The sequence below is a fragment of the Rhinatrema bivittatum genome, chromosome 8 (assembly GCF_901001135.1).
Source record: "Rhinatrema bivittatum chromosome 8, aRhiBiv1.1, whole genome shotgun sequence".
In the NCBI taxonomy this organism is placed as follows: Eukaryota; Metazoa; Chordata; class Amphibia; order Gymnophiona; family Rhinatrematidae; genus Rhinatrema; species Rhinatrema bivittatum.
In genome coordinates, this window is record NC_042622.1 from 241,685,653 (window position 1) to 241,711,625 (window position 25,973).

At 46.8% G+C, this 25,973-nt stretch overlaps 1 protein-coding gene across 3 annotated transcripts in view; it reads right to left on the bottom strand.

Moving 5' to 3' along the window:
- The window catches only part of PDE4C (phosphodiesterase 4C), a 969,601-nt gene that overhangs the window by 11,006 nt on the left and 932,622 nt on the right, over window positions 1–25,973 (bottom strand). For all 3 annotated transcript variants that reach the window (XM_029614335.1, XM_029614336.1, XM_029614337.1), the window contains 2 exons: window positions 2,740–2,862; window positions 2,189–2,371 (listed from right to left, as the gene is read on the bottom strand). In XM_029614335.1, the coding sequence (XP_029470195.1) occupies window positions 2,189–2,371; window positions 2,740–2,862 (306 nt within the window). The remainder of the gene's footprint in view (window positions 1–2,188; window positions 2,372–2,739; window positions 2,863–25,973) is intronic.

Below are 25,973 nucleotides of genomic sequence, written 5' to 3' on the forward strand. Positions count from 1 at the left end.
AGAATGTGGTTCGTGCAGTTAGTATAGCTGTGTTTAAAAAAGGATTGGATAAGTTCTTGGAGGAGAAGTCCATTATCTGCTATTAAGTTCACTTAGAGAATAGCCACTGCCATTAGCAATGGTTACATGGAATAGACTTAGTTTTTGGGTACTTGCCAGGTTCTTATGGCCTGGATTGGCCACTGTTGGAAACAGGATGCTGGGCTTGATGGACCCTTGGTCTGACCCAGTATGGCATTTTCTTATGTTCTTAGACTCATGCCCTACCTGTGCACAACAGAAACCTCCAGCCGGCCGTCCCTGGGGACTTCTCCATCCATTACCAGTCCCAAGTGAACCATGGACACACATCGTGATGGACTTCGTTGTCGACCTGCCAGTATCCTGCGGTAACAATCCCATCTGGGTCACAGTTGACCGCTTCTCTAAAATGGCGCATTTTGTGGCTTTACCCGGGCTACCATCACCTCCAGAATTGGCAAGATTGTTTATAAAACATATCTTTCGTCTTCACAGCATGCCGAAGCATATCCTCTCGGACAGAGGAGTCCAGTTCACGGCTAAGTTCTGGAGAAGCCTTTGTAAGAAATTTGACATTTCTTTGGATTTAACGTCAGCATACCATCCACAGGCCAACGGACAAACTGAAAGGACGAACCGTACTCTCAAGCAGTTTCTCCGATCTTACGTCAACTCCAGACAAAGCGACTGGCCTGAATTGCTTCCCTGGGCCGAGTTCGCCCTGAATTCACATCCATCAGCATCTACCGGATCGTCGCCTTTCCAGCTCCTTTATGGATGACAACCATTACCTCCACTTCCGATACCCTTGTCTGTATCATCTCCTGCAGCCCAGGCGAAGCGCAAGAACTCCACCAGCTTTGGGAGCACACCAAGTGTCTTCTTCTAAAAGCAGGACAAAGGGCCAAGAAGTTTTACGACGCTCATCACAGAGCAGCTCCACAGCTACAACCCGGAGATAAGGTATGACTCAGTACCGGGTTCATCCGGCTCAAGCTGCCATCTGCTCGATTCGCACCTCGCTACATTGGGCCTTTCGCGATAACTCGCCGCCTGGGACCACAGACTTACAGCTTACATTTACAACTTCTCTGAGGATCCATAATGCTTTCCACATATCTCTTCTGAAGCCGCTCATCCTATCTGAGTTTTCTAAAAAGACACCTGAGCCTCAGCCAATTTCAGCAGAGGAAGACATCACCTATCAGGTAGATGACATACTCGATGTACGGAAGATGCTGGGAGTACCTCATATCCTGGGAAGGTTTTGGACCAAAGGAGAACAGTTAGGAGCCTGCAAGTAACATCCTGGACAAGGTGGGTGAGTAGTCAGGAGCCCCTGGTCATCAGACACTGAACTGTGGCAGGCGAAACCCTGACAGGAATATCCAATTCCTCGGACGCCCAGCTTCTACTGAGGGATGGCCCATGAAGGCGCCTAACACCTCAGGAAGCGACTGTAAACCAAAAAATTAAATTCAAACTAACTAAATAAAAAATATAACTAAAGACATCTGTACCACCCGCTGGAGTCAGAGAAATACTGAGTGACTGCAGGTGGCACTCTCGTTTTGTAGCAGTGCCCAAAGTTCTAATTGTTCTCTAACTCCACCTGCTGGTAGGGATACACAACCCACTTTTCTGGACTGATCTGGGTATGTTCAGTAACTAGAACTTTCTGAGCTATGAGAAACAAACTGACTCGGCACCATAGGATGACATCACTCATCTCTATGGCTGTTTGGTATGCTTGTCCATGGAGAATGGCTGATTTAAGTCCTCAAGAATCAGAGATCATTCAACATTTCTTTTAGATCTCCGAGCCCAGAAGTTTACATTAACATCTTGACAAAACCAGGCATCTACAGGTTGGAAATGGCAGTCCACTTGAGTGCTGAGGTTTCCAAGAATTAGGTAGGAGTTAATGAGGCCCTTTGGAGCTTTCAGCCAGAGGTCTGCAGCCAGCATCATCTTAATCCTTTGACATGCAGCCATTTTTATAGTAAAAGTTCTCACTGTCCTAACTAGCCTGCACAGCTACAAAGAACTCATGGCTATGAATGACAAACAACCCAGGAACATGTGGTGACTTAACAGACCTTAGGTGTTGCAGGGCTAAAGCAGAAGCTATACATAGATCCCCAGATACACACATTCGGATATTAACCTGCGATTTCTCAACGGACGCATTGTGCTTGTCACACATGGGACTGATTTCCATTCCTTTCTCCCGCTCCCGATCCCCTTGATGGAAGAATTCTACCACGATGCGATCAGTCCACTGTCGATACAGCTCCAGCGGTTTGGTGGGGTTGCTGAGATCAGAACAGTGCACCATGTTCTGTAAAACCTGCCACCAGAAACCTATGTTAGTACAGGGTTTTTAAAATAATTTTTACTGTGGTTATCCAACAAACTGTAAAATCAAAGGAAGCAAAGGAATAGAAAAACATCAGATACATGCATTACAAAAATCTGAATTCATACAGAACTATTCAGGCAAAGGGTCTCTATAAAGCGCCTACTTTCATAGTCATGCAATCCCTGGATGGAGAACCAGGTGCCTCAACTGCTTCTAAAACAAAGTCATGATTCTAAAAATTCCAAGGCAATGCACACTAGGGCTTGGAAAGGCAAGTAATCAAATCCTCCATCCAAATCTGCACTTCCCATGCTCTTGACCCCTCCCCCCAACTAATGGCTCTTTCCACTTCTCACCTGTATGCGATCAGAGTAATTGTCCAGCAGCAGAACCCCTAAACTTGTCACTTTCTTGGTTTCCACCATGGTCTTCATGTCTGCCAGTAGGCTCATATGTTTGGACATGTCTGTGGCTAGCACCTGGAGGGAGAGAATGCCAAAGTTTTCAGCATGTGCCAACAAAGGAAAACTAATCCCAGGACTTGTCACCACTCCAAAAGCATAAGGCAAGCAAGCACATTGTATCTCAAGAATCATCAAATCATCTTCAACCTCACTAAGATCTAAATGCAGACAATGAGCAATCCAGGTAACAATGGGAGCTGAAAACTTCCCATGTCCCTCTGCAGGTAAACGTACACGCAAACTGTGAAATTTTACCTGTTCTACCAGGAGGCAGGGCCAGAAAGCAATGTACAGGGCTTTCAGTTTGAAATCCCTGTGAGTGCTTGATGTTGCAAACTTTACAGATGCACAATCCATGGCTAGAGAAGTACCTGCGGTGCTGCCAGCCCTGGAATTTTCAAAAGAAAATGCTACAGGGCGTTTTCCTTGGAAAATTCACTTGCAGGTCCACAGGTGCAAAGTTTTCGCAGGCCTATGAGCTCTGCATACATTTTAAAAATTGCACACCCTCCCCCCTCCCCCAAGTGTATAGTGGTAAAAAATAGTGGTATGTTTCTTCACAAATATGGGGTTTGCCTCAGGGTGCTTCTGCAGCTGCTTTTTCTTTGACTGCTTATTATCTGGAAAGCTGTAATGGAAAATATTTGCTCCTTCTCCATTCCATGGGGGCTCTGTGGGTTACTGGATAAGAGATCAATGCTCTTCGATACATTCCAAATGCCCAAGTACAAACACAATACACATTTTATGGTTATTCTGTCCTCTTGAGGGTCTGTAATGCTTGAGGTGAGACTTAAAATTGTTTTACCACACAACATGGTATTGCCACTTACTTTAACTCTCTAATTTTCTTTCTGGCTTTTTGTCTCCAATTCTAGACCAGCTAAGGGATGAGCCACCCTCTATACTGAGTAAAATTATAAGGAAAACTGTATTTTTAAACTTTTCTAATGAATTTAGTGCTTGTAAAGGATGCCAGATTGACAATACTTAAAATTAAAGTTTTCCCATTTATCCAAAGAACAGATAGAGAACACTCAGCCGCACTGCAAGCGTTCCTCACACACATGCACACTGCCCCGCTACAGAACAGGTACAAAGCAAACAGCCGCGGTGCAAGTTTCACTCACACACACACACTGGCCTGCCACAGGACAAGTACAGCACAGACAGCCATGATGCAAGTTTCTCTCTCACACACACATATACACATTACCTTGCCACAAGACAGGTACAGCATAGACAGCCATGATGCAAGTTTCTCTCTCTTACACTCACACACATATATATATCTATATCTATATCTCTATATATATTGCCCTGCCACAGGACAGGTACAGCAATAGACAGCAATGTGGGAGCACTGAGAGGGAGGATCACCTTGGTGGCTGAAAGGAATCAGTAAGTTTTTGCTTGGGAAATTTTCTTTTTTAAAAGTACTGGGACGAAGTTAACTATTTGGGAATATTATTTAGTGTGTGTATTTGTGCTTTTAATAGTCAGTAAGGCAGGGAATAAACTGAAGTTAGACTGTTTGTATTTTTAAATAGTCAGTCAGTAAGGCAGCTAATAAATAGTAGTGTGTTTATTTTTAATAGTCTGTAAGGCAGCTAATAAGCAGAAGTTAGAGTGTTTGTATAAAAAAAAAAGTAGCAAGAAGCTAGAAATAAGCTAGGAGCAGTGTATACCTAAGTAAAAAGGTTGAAAAGTTCAGTTCAGTTACTCATCTTGGAAAGATGTTAAGGTAGTGTGATTTGGTTTGATTAGGTACCAACATTTGTTAATCAAGAGAGCAGTGAGTCATTCTGGCTGACTAACTGAAGTTAGACTGTTTGTATTTCCCAACCCTCGCCCACCCACCCCTAGCTCATCCTTTAATTTATAGGCAGGTGCCACTTTCACAAAAAAAAAAACAAAAAAACCTTTATTGAGAATTTGATCATTCCCCTGTAGGCCACTACCAGACATATAGTGAATTCACTAATACATTTAAAGGATGTTAAAGGAAAATTTGTTTCTTACCTGATAATTTTCGTTCCTGTAGTACCACGGATCAGTCCAGACACCTGGGTTTTGCCTCCCCTCCAGCAGATGGAGACAGAGAAGTTTTTTTTTCAAACAACCCTGGCATATATATATCAAGGTGCCACCCACAGTCCATCAGTCTTACGTAATGTCAAAGCAGAATGGAACAAAACCAAACTAACCAACTATCTGTCCATCTATAATAAGGCTCAGTCAAACTCCCAACTGGGAACAGAACTCGGAGAACCAAAAGAACAAGCGAGAAAAACAGTACCAATATCCCGAAAAGAATGTTTTATGAGCGTACTCTCCATTACTTCAGTATACACAGCCATGGGCGGGGCTCTGGACTGATCCGTGGTACTACAGGAACGAAACTTATCAGGTAAGAAACTAATTTTCCTTTCCCTGTACGTACCCAGATAAGTCCAGACACCTGGGATGTACCAGAGCTGACTTACCGAGGGTGGGAGCCAGAGAGGCCCACTCGGAGCACCCCTTCTCCAAGTCCCCCGGAATCTGAAGCTTGCACATCCAAACTGTAATGTCTTGCAAACGTATGCAACAATTTCCAAGTAGCCGCCCTGCAAATTTCCTGAGGCGAGACATGATGACATTCCGCCCATGAAGCAGCCTGTGACCACGTGGAATGGGCGCGAAGCCCCACTGGTACCACCTTACCACGCAGTAAATACACTGAGTTGATGGCTTCCTTTAGCCAATGAGCAATCGTAGTCTTTGAGGCCATACCACCTCTTTTCGGACAATTCCACAACACAAAGAGATGGTCTGACACCCGGAAAGGATTCGTGACCTCTAGATATCGCAGCAGAGCCCTGCGCACATCCAATTTCCGTATATCCTTCAACACTGGATCCGAGCAATCCACATCTGAGAATGAGGGAAGCTCAATCGATTGATTTATGTGGAAAGAAGACACTACCTTCGGGAGGAAGGAAGGAACCGTCCGCAAGGACATTCTGGAATCTGAAATCTGTAAGAAAGGTTCCCTGCACAACGCCTGCAATTCGGAAACTCGATGTGCCGAAGAAATTGCGACCAAAAACACCACTTTCAATGTGAGATCCTTCAGCGTCGCTCGTTTCAACGGTTCAAAAGGAGTGGCGCACAATGCCGAAAGTACCAAATTGAGATTCCAGGAAGGACACGGATGGAGAAGAGGAGGGCGTAAGTGCTTCGCCCCTCGCAGGAAACGCGCCACATCTGGGTGTAACGCCACCGCTACTCCCTGGATCTTACCACGTAAACAACCAAGTGCTGCAACCTGTACCCGAAGGGAACTGCAGGAGAGTCCTTTGGAAAGTCCTGCATGAAGAAAACTGAGAATATCAGGGATCGACACCCGCGTCGGGTCTACCGTGCGCCCCGCACACCAGGCATCAAAAACTTTCCAGACTCTGACATAAGCCAGGGAAGTGGATGGTTCGCGACCTCAACAACGTGGTCACCACCGCATCAGAATAACCCTTAATCTTCAGCTGTTGCCTCTCAAAAGCCATGCTGCTAGACAAAAGCGATCCGCCTCTTCCAAACAGATGGGACCTTGATGTAGAAGAGCCACTGATTCCCGAAACCGTAACGGCTTCGCGGCGGACAAATTGAGCAGATGCGCGAACCAGGGACGTCTCGGCCACTCCGGCGCTACTAGAATCACCTCTGCCAGATGGAGCTCCAGCGGCCAGGGAGGAAACACGTACAATAAGATGTTCGTCGGCCAGGGAATCTACTCCCTCTGCCCCTGTTTCCCTGCGATGGCTGTAAAACTGTGCAGCCTTGGAGTTCTTGAACGTGGCCATCAGATCCATGCATGACCTGCCCCACCGGTCGCAGATGAGCTGAAAGGCTTCATCGGCCAACTCCCACTCTCCAGGATCGAGATCGTGACGACTGAGAAAGTCTGCCTGTATGTTGTCCACGCTGGCGATGTGAGATGCCGCAATGCTGACTAGGTGCTCTTCCGCCCAGCTCATCAATAGTTGTGCCTCCGCTGCCACCGGGCGACTCTTGGATCCTCCTTGGCGATTAATGTAGGCCACTGTAGTTGCATTGTCTGACAAGACCCTGACCGATTTCCCCCGAAGGAGTGGGAGGAAGTCCTTCAATGCTAGAGCCACTGCCCTGGTCTCCAAGCGGTTGATCGACCACTGAGATTGGAGTGTGGACCACTGCCCCTGTACCGACTTCCCCAGACAAACTGCTCCCCAACCGGAGAGACTGGCATCCGTGGTGACAACTGTCCAGTCGGGTATTACCAAGGGAACCCCACACGCCAGATGTTTCGAGACTGGCTTTCGCAGAGTCCATAAGTGGAAGCGGTAGATGAAACTGCTCTGACACCGGATTCCAACGGGACAGCAATGCTGATTGTAAGGGACGCATATGAGCGAAGGCCCAGGGTACCAATTCTAGAGTGGACGTCATGGAGCCCAATACCCTCAGGTAATCTTTCACCGTGGGGATCTGCATGGACAACAAGTCCCTCACCTGGCTCTGGAGCTTGACTGCATGTTCTGTGGTGAGGAAAACTCTGCCCCGGACCGTATCAAACAGGGCTCACAGGAACTCTAGAGACTGGGAGGGGATCAGATGACTCTTGGCAAGACTGACCACCCAGCCAAGCGATCGTAAGAGCTGTAGCACCCGGTGGATTGCTGACTGGCACAGAGCCTCGGATTTCGCTCAAATTAGCCAATCGTCCAGGTAAGGATGGACTAGGAAGCCTTCCCCCCTGAGTTGCGCTGCAACCACGACCATGACGTCCTGGGTGCCGTGGTGAGACCGAAAGGCAGAACCCGGAACTGATAATGTTTTCCCAAAATACAGAACCTGAGGAACTTCTGATGCGCTGACCGGATGCCGATGTGGAAATAGGCTTCCGTGAGATCCAGAGAAGCCAGGAACTCCCCTTGCCGTACCGAGGTGATGACTGATCGAAGGGTCTCCATTCGGAAACGAGGTACCCGAAGGCACCTGTTTACTCGTTTTAGATCCAAGATTGGCCTGAAAGTCCCTTCCTTTTTTGGGACTACGAAGTAAATGTAATAGCGACCCCTTCGTTGTTCTGCGGACGGAACCGGTGTGATAGCCCCCAAGGCCAGTAGGCGCTGTTGCGTGTCTAGCACAGCCTGTCACTTCTCGCGGTATGCGCAGGGAGATATCAGGAATTTGTTCCGAGGGCGTTGTACAAAATCTAAAGCGTAACCTTGACTTATCACGGTGAGCACCCACTGGTCCGACGTTATCTTGGTCCATTCCTCGAAGAAGAGCGAGAGTCTGGCTCCCACGATTGATACGCGATGGACGAGCGGTACCAAGGAATGAACTGGCAGTATCTCATTGAGAGGCCTTGGCCCCCGCCGCTGCCTGTGGGGCACCTGGTCTGCCAAAACATCTGCTGCGAAAGGACTGAGACTACGACTACTGTCTGTTGGAACTTGTGCGAAAGGATGACCCAGACGACTGCGCCAGCCTGGGTCGTTTACCACTACAGAACCATGACCGAGCCGCAAAAGATCCTCTTGACCTGGGCTTGTCCTTCGGTAGTTTATGAACCGTATTCTCTCCCAGGGACTGGATCATGTCCTCCAATTCCTTGCCAAATAAGAGCTTCCCTTTGAAAGGAAGCGAGCCAAGATGGGCCTTGGACGACACATCCGCAGCCCAATTCCGAAGCCAGAGGAGCCGCTGCGCGGCTACTGCAGAAACCATGGATCTGGCCGACGTGTGCAGGAGGTCATACAGAGCATCAGCGCTATAGGCAATGACTGCCTCCAGCTGATTCGCCTGGGCAGCCTCCTCCACCAAGAGGTCGGAATTGGCTTGGAGTTGCTGTGCCCATCGAAGACCGGCACGTAATGCAAAATTACTGCACATCGCTGCCCGGACCCCCAGCGCTGAGACTTCAAACACCTTCTTGAGCTGCAGCTCTAGCTTTCTGTCCTGTAAATTCTTGAGGGCTGTTGCTCCCATAACGGGGATTGTGGACCTCTTAGTAACAGCAGATACTGCTGCATCCACCTTAGGGACACGTAGCAGCTCTAAAGCGTCCTCCGGAAGGGGAAATAACTTGTCCATAGCCTTACTCACCTTTAGTCCCAAATCTGGAGTGTCCCATTCTCGGAACAGAAGATCTGTCGCTGAGAAATGAAACGGGAAGGAAACCGTAGGACCTCTGAGACCTAATAAGATAGGATCCATAGCTCCCAGCCGGGACTCCCCCGACAGCGTCTCAAGGCCTAGCTCCTGTACGATGGCCGGAATAAGTGGAGACAACTCATTCTTCTTGAAGAGACGAACCACCTTTGGATCATCCCTTTCCATCGCCTGAGATCCCCTGCCTAAAACTGGTGGGGGATCCGCGTCACCCTCAGCGCCCCCCCCAAGGGGCTTAACCGGCGGATCTTGCTCATCCTGAGAAGTAGAATCTGTATCCGTCTCGACCGGTATGGACCGTAAGGGCCTCTTACCCCTATTTGAGTCAGGACCCCCCAATGACTTGTCCCTCTTCCTAGACCCCCGGGCATGTGGCGGAGGCAAAGGCCTCTCAGAGATTTGCTTCTTTCCTAGCTTTCTTTCTCTGAAGGCCTTATGCATCAATAACACAAATTCAGAGGAAAAGGAAGATTCTGACGAGGAATCAGTAGCCCCCTCAGGGCTCTCCTTGTGAACGGGAGAGGCTGCACCCATAGGAGTGCCCCCCCCCCCGCAGGAATCTGTTGTGGAGAGAGTGAGGGGGATAAAATTCCCTCCCGAAATGTGCTCAAAATGGCTTCCGTTCCCACGCTTAGTGGGAACAAGCCACTCGTCCCTGCACGCAGCATGGAACGCGAAGCTGGACCGCGACCCCCCTGGAGCAAAACAGAGAATCCTTCATCCCCCTGCACGCAATCGGAACAGAGGCAGTTCCTCCACAAACGCGAGCGCGATGAGCCGCATGCGTGGCAGGAAGAGCTCCGAGGCATCGCAGGCCCGCCGAAAGGAAAAATGAAACACAACAGCAAAATAAAGTGAAAAATCGGCTGCTCAGCCCTCCCCCGATAACCCTCACTAAGTTTCAGAGAGCCGGCGCGCACAATAAAAAATAAAGACAGTTTTTCTTTTTTTATAAAAGTTATACCAACTTGCAATGCGCTGTCCCCGGTTCTGGAAGACAGGTCCTGCTCCTATAGGGTTGAGTGAACCGGGCTCCCCAGTATCGCCCCTGCGCTGCTGTAAACTGAAGGATCAGGGTCCTCGACCCTTAGCAGCGGCCTCAACCAGAGGGGATGGTCCTCTCAGGACTTAGCAACCCCCTGGGAGGCTCACAGAACCACCAACGGGGATGGGCCTTACAGCTAATCAAAACGCTTCTTTTTTTTTTAAACTTAAAGAAACAGCTAACCAAAGCTCAAACCCTGACTACACTCCTGCACTATCAAACCTACAGCAACAAGGGAAACAGAAGAGACTATGGGTTTTGCACCTCCGCCATCTGCTGGAGACTGAGTAAGACTGAGGGACTGTGGGTGGCACCTTGGTATATATGCCAGGGTTGTTTGAAAAATAAAACTTCTCTGTCTCCATCTGCTGGAGGGGAGGCAAAACCCACGTGTCTGGACTGATCCGGGGGGAATTAGACACATTCCTCCTCCCATAGCAACCTAAAACTTAACTAGGAACTGAACAAATTTGAGATGAAGGCAGCAGTCCGGCAGCAAGAGGGGGGCTTCCCAGGCTTTTGCATCGAGTGTCACATGTATAATTTTTTACCTCCTGGTGAGAAATTGTATATGTGCATGCGATGCAAAGAGCTCGTGTCTCTCAGAGAACGAGTCCAATCTCTGGAGGCTACAGTGGCAGACCTGGAGGAGCTGAGGCAGACAGAGGTATATAGATGAGACCTTCAGGGACATAGTAGCCAAGTCCCAACTTCAGACTGGCAGCCTTGGTGCTGCCTTGGATGAAGAAGGTCTCATGATTGGAGAGCATCAACCTGGTGCAGCAGGAAAGGATTCTGTAGCAAGGACCTGCACTCCAGGTGGTGCATTGTCCTTTCGCACCAAGGATGTGTCTCCAAGGCCTACTGCCCAGGAGGGAAGGGTTAGGTCGGCCGTCATAGTTGGTGATTTGATTATTAGGAACGTAGACAGCTGGGTGGCTGGTGGGCGTGAGGATCGCCTGGTAACATGCCTACCTGGTGCGAAAGTAGCGGACCTCACGCCTCACCTAGATAAGATTTTAGATAGTGCTGGGGAGGATCCAGCTGTCACGGTACAGGTGGGCACCAACAACATAGGAAAATGTGGGAGGGAGGTTCTGGAAGACAAATTTAGGCTCTTAGTTAGAAAGCTTAAATCCAGAACCTCCAGGGTAGCATTCTCTGAAATGCTTCCTGTTCCATGCGCAGGTCCCCAGAGGCAGGCAGAGCTCAGGAATCTTAATGCGTGGATGAGACGATGATGCAAGGAAGAGGTATTCAGTTTTGTAAGGAACTGGGGAACCTTTTGGGGAAGGGGGAGTCTCTTCCGAAGGGATGGGCTCCACCTTAACCAGGGTGGAACCAGACTGCTGGCGCTAACCTATAAAAAAGAGATAGAGCAGCTTTTAAACTAGAACAAAGGGGAAAGCCGACAGTCGCTCAGCAGCGCATGGTTCGGAGGGAGGTATCTTCAAAGGATACTAATGATGCATTAGAATTAGAGCATCCCAACAGTGAGGTTCCAATAATAAGAAAAGTAGTCCAAGTGCCTGTAACTAAAAACTCACCTGAGCTAAAAAATTCTAACTTATTTCTATCAATTAAAAAGCAGAATGAAAATACAAAAAACAAACAAACTATGAAATGTTTGTATGCTAATGCCAGAAGTCTAAGAAGTAAGATGGGAGAATTAGAATGTATAGCAGTGAATGATGACACAGACTTAATTGGCATCTCAGAGACATAAGAACACAAGAACATAAGAAAATGCCATACTGGGTCAGACCAAGGGTCCATCAAGCCCAGCATCCTGTTTCCAACAGTGGCCAATCCAGGCCATAAGAACCTGGCAAGTACCCAAAAACTAAGTCTATTCCATGTAACCATTGCTAATGGCAGTGGCTATTCTCTAAGTGAACTTAATAGCAGGTAATGAACTTCTCCTCCAAGAACTTATCCAATCCTTTTTTAAACACAGCTATACTAACTGCATGAACCACATTCTCTGGCAACAAATTCCAGAGTTTAATTGTGCGTTGAGTAAAAAAGAACTTTCTCCGATTAGTTTTAAATGTGCCCCATGCTAACTTCAAGGAGTGTCCCCTAATCTTTCTACTATCCGAAAGAGTAAATAACCGATTCACATCTACCCGTTCTAGACCTCTCATGATTTTAAACACCTCTATCATATCCCCCCTCAGTCGTCTCTTCTCCAAGCTGAAAAGTCCTAACCTCTTTAGTCTTTCCTCATAGGGGAGTTGTTCCATTCCCCTTATCATTTTGGTAGCCATTCTCTGTACCTTCTCCATCGCAATTATATCTTTTTTGAGATGCGGCGACCAGAATTGTACACAGTATTCAAGGTGCGGTCTCACCATGGAGCGATACAGAGGCATTATGACATTTTCCGTTTTATTCATCATTCCTTTTCTAATAATTCCCAACATTCTGTTTGCTTTTTTGACTGCCGCAGCACACTGAACCGACGATTTCAATGTGTTATCCACTATGACACCTAGATCTCTTTCTTGGGTTGTAGCACCTAATATGGAACCCAACATCGTGTAATTATAGCATGGGTTATTTTTCCCTATATGCATCACCTTGCACTTATCCACATTAAATTTCATCTGCCATTTGGATGCCCAATTTTCCAGTCTCACAAGGTCTTCCTGCAATTTATCACAATCTGCTTGTGATTTAACTACTCTGAACAATTTTGTGTCATCTGCAAATTTGATTATCTCACTCGTCGTATTTCTTTCCAGATCATTTATAAATATATTGAACAGTAAGGGTCCCAATACAGATCCCTGAGGCACTCCACTGTCCACTCCCTTCCACTGAGAAAATTGTCCATTTAATCCTACTCTCTGTTTCCTGTCTTTTAGCCAGTTTGCAATCCATGAAAGGACATCGCCACCTATCCCATGACTTTTTACTTTTCCTAGAAGCCTCTCATGAGGAACTTTGAAAAACGCCTTCTGAAAATCCAAGTATACTATATCTACCGGTTCACCTTTATCCACATGTTTATTAACTCCTTCAAAAAAGTGAAGCAGATTTGTGAGGCAAGACTTGCCCTGGGTAAAGCCATGCTGACTTTGTTCCATTAAACCATGTCTTTCTATATGTTCTGTGATTTTGATGTTTAGAACACTTTCCACTATTTTTCCTGGCACTGAAGTCAGGCTAACCGGTCTGTAGTTTCCCGGATCGCCCCTGGAGCCCTTTTTAAATATTGGGGTTACATTTGCTATCCTCCAGTCTTCAGGTACAATGGATGATTTTAATGATAAGTTACAAATTTTTACTAATAGGTCTGAAATTTCATTTTTTAGTTCCTTCAGAACTCTGGGGTGTATACCATCCGGTCCAGGTGATTTACTACTCTTCAGTTTGTCAATCAGACATGGTGGAAGGAGGACAACCAATGGGACAGTGCTATACCGGGGTACAAATTATATCGCAATGACAGAGAGAAGCACCCGGGAGGCGGTGTGGCACTTTATGTCAGGGATGGCATAGAGTCCAACAGGATAAACATCCTGCATGAGACTAAATGCACAATCGAATCTTTATGGGTAGAAATCCCTTGTGAGTTGGGGAAGACTATAGTGATAGGAGTACACTACCATTCACCTGGTCAAGATGGTGAGACGGACAGTGAAATGCTAAGAGAAATTATAGAAGCTAACCTATCCCGTCGATAGCAGGGCCCGGGAGGCGGAGCTTCCTAAGAAGGAATCAGAGCTTTGCTCTGTGCGGTTGGGCGTGAGTTCCCGCGCAGGAAACAGAAATCTCCTCAGTCTGTTTCTTTCCGCGCACGGGAATGCAAACGGAGCTTCATACTCCTCCGCTAGTGTTTTCAAAGTTCAAAAATAGAATGTCTAAGAAGGCACCGAGGCCTTTGGGCTTCAAGCCTTGCTCATGCGGCAAGATCATGTCCATTACAGATGGACATGATCGATGTTATAGATGTCTGGGACTGGACCACAATCAAGCCATCTGTGAGTATTGCAGGAGAATGTCTCCTAGAACCCAATGACACCGGGCACAGAAGATGGAGGAGCTTAAGGCCCGGGCTCGGGCCTCTTATGCCCCACCTTCGGAGGCACATTCTTCCCCGGGGCCAGTAAAATCGAAAGGCCCAAAGGTAAGAAGAGCCGCGTCAATGAAGCCACCCCCCTCCAGGACTGAAGGGCAGGACAGGCCTAAAGAGATTTGTCAGGGGCAGAGAACCCCATAGGTCTCATCCAAAATCCCATCGGGACTGATAGGGGTTGCAGCGTCGAAAAGTACAGCTGTCGCCGTCGACGCAGGCGAAGACGCATAGTCGGCCACCAGCGTCGGAGTCGACCCGAGCAACAGAAGTGCCGAAGCATGCTCCGTCGACGCCGAGCCACACGAAGCCTGCGTCGAAGAAGGTGCAACTATCGATGCATTGCATCGATACCTCGAAGAAGCCGAAGCACGGCGCAGAGTCGGTGCACGTCTCGATGCAAAGTTCCACTGCGGCGCAGAAGATGACACATGGAGAGGATGCGACGCACAAGCCGATGCACGGAGGGCATCCGGCAAAAGACACGACACATCACGTGATGCACGTGATTCCATCGACGTCGTGCTCACCTAAAGTTGTGACAAAGAAATTCAAGACAGTGCCATCGACGCAGGAAAGGTCGAAATCAATTCGACACATTCGACTTCCAAATTGGGACAAAAGGTGCCAACAAAGTCAGCGGAAATTGGGACCAATCTCCCAAGAGATCATCGTAGGTCGTCACAGGACCGACGCAAAAAACACTCTCGGGCATCCCCGCGGCACTACTCATCCATTTCCAGTCCTCAATCATCACGACCGTTGACCTCATCGAAGGGACAGCTTACACATCATATGTCTACATCAGAGGAGGAATGCATTGATGTACAATCTCGATCCTTCTCCTCCTCATCAGCCTCACGAGTATACTCGGACCTTTCCTCAAGGTCATCACACCGTGAGCGAGACCAGAGTTTACAGGAGCCTCTCACTAAAAAGAGGAAATTGAGTGCAGTCTTAAAGCTACAACCACAAAAGGTGGGAAAGGAAAAAGGATATTTTAGCAGCGGCTATATCTCCACATCACCATCAAGGACAATCGAAGCCTCGTATGCCGCCTCAGGCACAACAGGCCTTTTCGCATTTATCTGAAGCGCTTTAGGGGTTCTTTGACTCCTTACAGTCCACGTTTGCTCTCCCTCTGTCTCCGGCTATGAGTTTACCCTGCTCGGCGACGACATCAAACCCCTCCATCATGCCCGCCACTACTGACACCGCTCCTGCCTTCGCCTGTCAGATTCCAATCCCCTCAGACGTCGCCAGACACGTCCACGGGATATCCGTCTGACCCACCAGATGATCCTCCTGAGCTGTATTCCCCTCCGGAAGATTTATTCTACCCAAAATGTTTGGAAAAGGTGGGGTCCATTCTCCAATTGGATGTACAAAAGGTATCCGATCTGAGATCAGAGTCACTAGGACTCCTCAAGATCTTTGATCTGCCGGCTGAACCGATGTTGTTACCATCTCACAGGGTTCTCGATGCGGTCTTGGAAAAGTCATGGGAGACACCCCTCACCACAGCGCCGGTGTCTCATAAGGCAGATTTAAAGTTCTGCATGCAACAGTCACCTAACTATACACAGCCTCAGCTTCCCCACAATTCCATCGTGGTAGAATCTGCTATGCAACGGGCTAAAAAATCTAGGTTTCATGCGTCATCCCCACCAGGTAGAGAAAATCGCTGTTTGGATGAATTTGCACAAAAAACCTTCCAGTCAGCAATGCTGTCGGCATGCATCCAGCAGCATGAATTTTACATCCTACAATATCTGTATGAGTGCGTGCAGGCAGTTAAGGGCATGGTCTTCACCTCAGAATTCTCAGCGCAATCAACACCACAGCCCCTTCTGGATATTGAAGAGGGCATTCGTCATTTGCTTCAGATGGTCTATGAGGCGTTTGAGACCTCCTCCAGATGGTCCGCAACAGCAATTGCAGCACGCCGGACAGCGGGGCTCTGTGCCAGCGCAATTAGAGAAGACGTTCTCAGCAAGCTGACGAACCTCCCGTGTAAAGGGGGGAACCTTTTCGGGGACAAATTCCAGGAGACTGTAGCAAGTCTGAAGGAGCAGGCTGTTGCGGTTCAGTCTTTGGCGACTCTGGCGTCATATCCTTCGCAATGGTGCTACTTTACACCAGGACGTTGGCAGTCATTTTACAGGCGTCCATACAGACCCTACGCCTCATACTGACATCCTTCCTACCAGCAACAGCACAGACCACAGCAATCACAACCACAAAGGGGAAGAGGTCATGCTAGATCTCAACGCAACACAGGACAACAACCCTCCGTCCCAGCCAAGCCATCGCAATCTTTTAAAGTATTCATTTGCCGCCGCCACCGCCACCACCACCACCACCTATCACGCAGCCAGGCAGGATCACATCACGAATAGCAGCATGGACCGCCATAACATCCGATCGTTGGGTGCTAGACATTGTAAAAAACGGTTACCAACTCCCATTTTCACAGTTACCCCCACTCCCGCATCTGCTAACAACAGCTTACAGGAGCCATCATTCTCAGTTAGAGATGGAAATACGATCGCTACAGCAACAGGGAGCCATCCGATCGATTCCTCTATCGGCCCAAAACAAGGGTTTTTATTCACCATACTTCATCATTCCCAAGAAATCAGGGGGTCTCTGCCCAATACTAGACCTCCGAGAGTTGAACAAATACTTGGTGAAGGAAAAATTCAAGATGGTGTCCTTGAAGACTATATTACCTCTACTACAACCCAATGATTGGATGTGCTCCATAGACCTGAAGGATGCTTATACGCACATCCCGATACACCTATCTTCATGGCATTACCTGTCTTTTCAATTCAAGGGCGGTCATTACCATTATGTGGTGCTTCCGTTCGGCCTATCAGTGGCACCCAGAGTGTTCATGAAGTACATGGCAGTGGTGGTGGCCTTCCTCCGGCAGAAAGGGCTGAAGTTATTCCCATACCTCGACGACTGGCTTCTAGTGGCATCGAACCCATCCATCCTTCTGCAACAGCAACAACAGTTAATCCAATGCTTAGATGGGCCTGGGCTGGTCATCAACTACGGCCTTGACCCCTACTCAAATCCTGCAGTTCATAGGAGCACGATTGGATACCACTCGGAGCCGAGCTTTTCTGCCAGAGGACAGACAATTGGAACGTCTGCTGCGTGCTCTCAAATTGACGCAGCGCCCTTCCGCACGTCAGATATTGACAATACTGGGACACATGGCAGCCGCCATTTTCACGGCTCCCAACACACAATTACATATGCGACAACTTCAATGGGGGTTGAAACATCAGTGGAAACAGCACTCACAACCCTTAACTCAGAAGGTGACCCTAACCACTGCGATGGCAACCGACATACGGGCCGATACAGAACAGAGCGCACTGTTAGCCCGCGTTTGGACGCGCGTTTTCGATGCGCTTGCTTTACCCCTTATACAGTAAGGGGTAATAGTGTGTCGAAAACGCACGTCCAACCCCCCCCCCCCCCCCCCCCGAAACTAATAGCGCTCGCAACATGCAAATGCATGTTGATGGCCCTATTACTTATTCCCGCGTGATCCAGAAAGCAAAATGTGCAGTGAAGCCGCACATTTTACTTTAAAAAATTAACGCCTGCCCAAAGGCTGGCGTTAATTTCTGCTGGCGCCGGGGAAGTGTACAGAAAGGCAGAAAAAACTGCTTTTCTGTACACCCTCCGACTTAATATCATAGCGATATTAAGTCGGAGGCCACAAAAATAAAAAAAAAATAAAAAATTTAAAATCGGCCCGGAAGTCGGACGCTCAATTATGCCGCCATCCGTTTTCCGAACCTGTGGCTGTCAGCAGGTTTGAGAACCAACACCGGCAAAATTGAGCGTCGGCTGTCAAACTCGCTGACAGCCGCCGCTCCTGTCAAAAAAGAGGCACTAGGGACGCGCTAGGGTCCCTAGCGCCTCTTTTTACCGTGGGCCCTCATTTGCATACTAAATCACGCGCACAGGAGAGTGGCCTATGCACGCGTCGGGAGAGCGGGCGCTCGCCTCGGAGTGCAGGCTCTCCCGCGGGTTTTACGGTATCGGCCTGTTAAGTTGGTGGCTCAGGAAGACTACGCTAACCAAGGGCGCCTTATTCAACACTCCACCACACAATATAGTACTCACCACAGATTCCACTCGAAAAGGATGGGGAGCACACTTAGATCAACTGGAGACACAGGGACTATGGTCCCAGCACGAACAATATCTACAAATCAATCTGTTGGAACTCAGAGCAATTCGAAATGCCATACAAGCCTTTCTTCCGCAACTGCAAGGACATTGGATGATGGTCTACACTGACAACCAAGTTGCAATGTTCTACATAAACAAGCAGAGGGTCAGGTTCATGGTCCCTTTGCAAAGAGACGCTGCTCATCTTCAACCATGCACATCGTCATTCCATCCATCTGCAGGTGGCTTACTTACCGAGAGTAGTCAATACACGAGCAGACAGCAGGGTGTTCTACCCTCACGAATGGACACTCAACCATCAGGTGACTCTTGACATTTTTACTTAGTGGGGAGTCCCATCGATAGATTTCTTCGCCACAGAAGACAATGCGAAGGTTCCTCGGTTCTGCTCGGTTTAGCTCACTCAACGCCGAGTAGCACAAGATGCATTTCTACTCCCTTGGACGGAGGAACTGATGTACGCGTTCCCTCAGATTCCTCTTATCACCAGAACCATTCAGAAGTGTATCCAGGATGCAGCACAACTGATATTAATAGCCCAGGTTGGCCCCGACAGCCTTGGTACACATTTCTGCTAGACCTCTCCATCGCGGAACCCATTCCATTACCGGATCGGTCAGATCTCTTAACGCAAGAAGCGGGGACTCTTCAGCACCCGGTGCACTCATCCCTTCACTTGACAGCATGGAGGCTGAGCGGATCCTCCTGACTGAACAAGGCATATCTTTACAAGCACAAGAGGTCATGTTGCACTCAAGAAAACCATCCACTATATGAAGTTATAGATTCAAGTGGAAAAGGTATGCCACTTGGTGCACATCAGCCACATATGCCACTTGGTGCACATCAGCCTTTCTCACAAAGATATTGAAAAGGACCGGTCCCAACACCGATCCCTGCGGTACACCGCTTAAAACCGCTCTCTCTTCAGAGAGAGTTCCATTTACCATCACACATTGTCTTCTGTCCGTCAACCAGTTTGCAATCCAGGCCACCACCTCGGCACTCACTCCTAAGCTTCTCATTTTATTCACCCGCACAGGAGACTGGTGAATAAAATGAGAAGCTTAGGAGTGAGTGCCGAGGTGGTGGCCTGGATTGCAAACTGGTTGACGGACAGAAGACAATGTGTGATGGTAAATGGAACTCTCTCTGAAGAGAGAGCGGTTTTAAGCGGTGTACCGCAGGGATCGGTGTTGGGACCGGTCCTTTTCAATATCTTTGTGAGCGACATTGCGGAAGGGATAGAAGGTAAGGTATGTCTTTTTGCGGATGACACTAAGATCTGCAACAGAGTGGACACGCCGGAAGGAGTGGAGAGAATGAGACGGGATTTAAGGAAGATGGAAGAGTGGTCGAAGACATGGCAGCTGACATTCAATGCCAAGAAGTGCAAAGTCATGCATATGGGGAGTGGAAATCCGAATGAACTGTATTCGATGGGGGGAGAAAGGCTGATGTGCATGGAGCAGGAGAGAGACCTTGGGGTGATGGTGTCTAATGATCTGAAGTCGGCGAAACAATGTGACAAGGCGATAGCTAAAGCCAGAAGAATGCTGGGCTGCATAGAGAGAGGAATATCGAGTAAGAAAAGGGAAGTGATTATCCCCTTGTACAGGTCCTTGGTGAGACCTCACCTGGAGTATTGTGTTCAGTTCTGGAGACCGTATCTCCGAAGAGACAGAGACAAGATGGAGGCGGTCCAGAGAAGGGTGACCAAAAAGGTGGAAGGTCTTCATCAAATGACTTATGAGGAGAGATTGAAGAATCTAAATATGTACACCCTGGAGGAAAGGAGGAGCAGAGGTGATATGATACAGACTTTCAGATACTTGAAAGGTTTTAATGATCCAATGACAACGACAAACCTTTTCCATAGGAAAAAAATCAGCAGAACCAGGGGTCACGATTTGAAGCTCCAGGGAGGAAGATTCAGAACCAATGTCAGGAAGTATTTCTTCACGGAGAGGGTGGTGGATGCCTGGAATGCCCTTCCGAAGGAAGTGGTGAAGACCAGAACTGTGAAGGACTTCAAAGGGGCGTGGGATAAACACTGTGGATCCATAAAATCAAGAGGCCGTCAATAAAGAGTGGGTGGCTCGCCAGAATGACGGCTACTGCCTGGAGATAATACCCTTATTCAATAAACATACACATGGTTACTGTGACTCCAACATCACTCTAAGCTACAACAGCAAGAGGAAATGTGGAAAAAAGGATTCGCACTCACAAAGTGGGGAGTAGCTGGCTTGTTACGGCGGTTACTACCCCAAACCAAATAAGCCTGATACTTCACTTTCAATACATATCCAGCATAGCTCTCTGCTTCAACGGCAGGGGAGAAGAAAAACTGATACTTCACGCATAGCTCTCTGCTTCAACGGCAGGGGAGAAGAAAAACTGATACTTCACGCATATCCAGCATAGCTCTCTGCTTCAACGGCAGGGGAGAAGAAAAAAGGATTCGCACTCACAAAGCGGGGAGTAGCTGGCTTGTTACGGCGGTTACTACCCCAAACCAAATAAGCCTGATACTTCACTTTCAATGCATATCCTGCTTCAACCGCAGGGGAGAAGAAAAACTGATACTTCACGCATATCCAGCATAGCTCTCTACTTCAACGGCAGGGGAGAAGAAAAACTGATACTACACGCATATCCAGCATAGCTCCCTGCTTCAACGGCAGGGGAGAAGAAAAACAACCAATAAGGGCTGAATAACACAGTCTGGGTAAAACAAATAAACATGGGTGTAGCTTGCTTATTGCGGCGGTTACTACCCCTACTACCCCTAACTAATCAAGCTTGATATTTCACTTGGTTGCAGCTCCATCACTGCTCTCTACATTAATGGTGGGGGTGGAAGGGAAATAGAACCAAAGAGCTAAGAGAAACAGATAAGTATGAGAAAAAAATGTGAAGCTTGCTGGGCAGACTGGATGGGCCGTTTGGTCTTCTTCTGCCGTCATTTCTATGTTTCTATAGGTTCGCCAGAGGCCCTTCTGGACTACCTTCACAGTTTATACAAAACAGGGTTAGCAACTGCATCAGTAAGGGTTCATCTCAGTGTTATAGCTGTCTATCATAGGCCACATCAAGGGCATCCAATTTTGTTCCACTCATTGATCTCCCGATTCCTCAGGGGCTTCCTTCGGCTTCGACCACCGATTGCTAAGCCTCCGGTCCCATGGAACCTCAACCTTATCCTGGAACAGCTGATGCTTTCGCCCTTTGAACTGCTAGACTCAACTCATATAAAATACCTAACATGGAAAGTATTTCTTGTTGCGTTGACCTCGGCACGTCGTGAAAGTGAACTACAGGCCTTGGTCCACTATTGTCCATATCTTCAATTTTATCACCACAAAGTAGTAATGAGGACTCACCCATCGTTCCTCCCAAAGGTAGTAGATAGAAAAGTAGATAGAAAGAACAACCACCCTCTCATGCAACCACTTACTTACTTACCGGGAGTAGTCAATACCCGAGCAACCACTCAAAATGGAAAACCCAAAAACATCAATTTCCCTGGTCACACATGCTCGAAACCTAGGAATCACCATTGACAACGACCTTTCATTCAAAACCCACATAATTATTAAGATAAAGGAAGGATACCTCAAACTACTGACCCTTAGATGTCTTAAACCTTTCCTTTCACAGGATGATTTCAGAACTGTCCTGCAACTACTCATCTTCGCCAGCTTTGACTAGTGCAATGCCCTACTACTGGGCCTACCACTCGCTACCATCCGTCCACTCCAAATCCTACAAAACACAGCCGCCAGAATCTTAACTGGAATAAAAAAACATTAACACATTACTCCAACCCTGTCAGCTCTATACTGGCTACCAATAAAATATAGAATAGACTACAAAATGCTAACAATTCTGCATAAACTAATCAGAGGGCAACAGTCCAACTGGCTAAGCAAAACTATCGAGCAATATGCCCCAAAATGAGACCTATGCTCAAAGAATAAAGGCCTCCTCAAAATCCCTCCCATCAGAACCACACTACTAACTACAACCCGTGAGAGAGCTATATCCATCGCCATCCCCTCACTATGGAACTCACTCCCAACCAAAATAAGAACTCAACCCAACATAAAAACTTTCAAAAAAGAGCTGAAAACCTGGCTGTTCGCCAAAGCCTACGCAAACTCACTCCATTAACCGCACTGCCAGACACCTACGCACACCAGCATCAAGAATCAACCGTCCATCCCATGATCAACAACATCGCTTATCCATCAGCAGCTCATCTATATAAACTACTTGTTTGACCTATCCCAATTACTTTCCTACCCAATTGCCTCACTCTGTAACCCCACCCTACGTGTATCACCACATGTTATAGCAACTAACCCGCTACTTATCATGAAGCTGCAAACCGATGTAATAAAAAACGCTGTTATATTAAATAAGTAACACTCTAACCAAACGATGTAAACCGTTCTGATGGCAAAACCGAATTACGGTATACAAAACACGACAAATAAATAAATAAATAAATAAATCTCAATTTCATTTAAATCAATCAATTGAACTTCCGATGTTTTTCCCTAAACCTCAACCTCATAACAACGATAGGGAATGTTCTTTACACACCTTGGACAGCAAACGTGCTCTAGCGTACTATAAGCAAAGGACACATTCACCATTGTGAGCATCACAATTGTTTGTTTCCTTCCATCCCGAGAAACCCGGTACTCCGGTGTCAAAAAGAACAATTTCTAGCTGGATCATGCAATGTATACAATTCTGTTACAGCAAACAAGATCTGTCTCTCCCTTCCTCGCCAACCGCACATCAGGTGAGAGTGGTAGCAACATCAATAGCTCATCTGAAAAACGTACAGCCAAGTGACATTTGCAAAGCAGCTACCTGGTCATCCCTTCACACGTTCACATCGCATTACTGCCTAGATCAACAGACATCCGATGATGCCAAGATGGGATAGGCAGTCCTGCATTCCTTATCAGAATGATCTTTTAGTAGACTCTCCACTCTACATTGATCATGCATATGACTTTCTGTATACCTACAGAGCGTGATCGGAGGCTTTGGACTCCCATGACAGCATGGCTAATTCAGCCCTGCTATCGACGGGAAAAAGCAAGTTTGCTTACCGTAAACGGTGTTTCCGTAGATAGCAGGATGAATTAGCCATGCTGACCCACCTGCCTCCCTGGATATTCGACATCTTCGACTTACATTCCTTATACTGCTTAATCACAGACTGAGGAGATTTCTGTTTCCTGCGTGGGAACTCACGCGCAACCGTACAGAGCAAAGCTCTGATTCCTTTTTAGGAAGCTCCGCTTCCCGGGCCCTGATTGACAGTTCCCCATGACAGCATGGCTAATTCATCCTGCTATCCATGGAAACTCCGTTTACGGTAAGCAAACTTGCTTAAACTGTTAATGCGGTAATAATGGAAGATTTCAATTACCCCAATATTGACTGGGTAAATGTATCATCAGGACATGCTGGAGAGATAAAGTTCCTGGATGGAATAAATGACAGCTTTATGGAACAATTGGTTCAGAAACCGACAAGAGAGGGAGCAAGTTTAGATCTAATTCTCAGTGGAGCACAGGATTTCATGAGAGAGATAACGGTGGTGGGGCCGCTTGGCAATAGTGATCATAATATGATCAAATTTGAATTAATGACTGGAAGGAGGACAGTAAGCAAATCCACGGCTCTCATGTTAAACTTTCAAATGGGAAACTTTGATAAAATGAGAGAAAAAAACTGAAAGGAGCAGCTACAAAGGTAAAAAGTGTGCAAGAGGCGTGATCATTGTTAAAAAATACCATCCAAGAAGCACAGTCCAGATGTATTCCACACATTAAGAAAGGTGGAAAGAAGGCAAAACGATCGCCGACATGGTTAAAAGGGGAGGAGAAAGAAGCTAATTTAGCCAAAAGATCTTCATTCAAAAATTGGAAGAAGGATCCAACAGAAGAAAATAGGATAATGCATAAGTATTGGCAAGTTAAATGTACGACATTGATAAGACAGGCTAAGAGAGAATTTGAAAAGAAATTGGCCGTAGAGGCAAAAACTCACAGTAAAAACTTTAAAAAATATATCCAAAGCAGAAAGCCTATTTATTTAAAAATTCTTCTATACCGTCGTTAAGTTGGAAAACCATCACAACGGTTTACAGAAAGGCACGATAAAGAAAATTATAAGTGGTATAGAATACAAAATGAACATGTGCCATCATAGTACGGTAACATATTTTAGTACGATAAACTATGTGTTTAAGTTAAGCCTATGTGTTGGTTAATAAACTGTTAAGCGGTTGGACCGTTAGATGATTGAGGGGTTAAAGGGGCAATTAGAGAAGATACGGCCATCGCGGAAAGATTAAATGATTTTTTTGTTTCAGTGTTTACTGAAGAGGATGTTGGGGAGATACCCATATCAGAGAAGGTTTTCATGGGTAATGATTCGGAGGGACTGAACCAAATCACGGTGAACCTAGAAGATGTGGTAGGCCTGATTGACAAACTGAAGAGTAGTAAATCACCTGGACCGGATGGTATACACCCCAGGGTTCTGAGGGATCTAAAAAATGAAATTTCAGACCTATTAGTAAAAATTTGTAACCTATCATTAAAATCATCCATTGTATCTGAAGACTGGAGGGTGGCTAATGTAACCTCAATATTTAAAAAAGGCTCCAGGGACGATCTGGGAAACTACAGACCAGTTAGAACTGACTTCAGTGCCAGGAAAATTAATGGAAAGTGTTCTAAATATCAAAATCACAGAACATACAGAAAGACATGGTTTAATGGAACAAAGCCAATATGGCTTTACTCCAGGTAACTCTTGCCTCACAAATCTGCTTCACTTTTTTGAAGGAGTTAATAAACATGTAGATAAAGGTGAACTGGTAAATGTAGTAAAGAGTCATGGGATATGTGGCGATGTCCTTTCGTGGACAACAAACTGGCTAAAAGACAGGAAACAGAGAGTAGGATTAAATGGACAATTTTCTCAGTGGAAGGGAGTGGGCAGTGAAGTGCCTCAGGGATCTGTATTGGGACCCGTACTTTTCAATATATTTATAAATGATCTGGAAAGAAGTACGACAAGTGAGGTAATCAAATCTGCAGATGATATAATTGTTCAGAGTAGTTAAATCACAAGCAGATTGTGATAAATTGCAGGAAGACCTTCTGAGACTGGAAAATTGGGCATTCAAATGGCAGATGAAATTTAATGTGGATAAGTGCAAGGTGATGCATATAGGGAAAAATAACCCATGCTATAATTACACAATGTTGGGTTCCATATTAGGTGCTACCACCCAAGAAAGAGATCTAGGCGCCATAGTGGATAACACATTGAAATCATCCGTTCAGTGTGCTGCGGCAGTCAAAAAAGCAAACAGAATGTTGGGAATTATTAGGAAGGGAATGGTGAATAAAACAGAAAATGTAATAATGCCTCTGTATCGCTCCATGGTGAGACCGCACTTTGAATACTGTGTACAATTCTGGTCGCCGCATCTCAAGAAAGATATAGATGCGATGGAGAAGGTACAGAGAAGGGCGACCA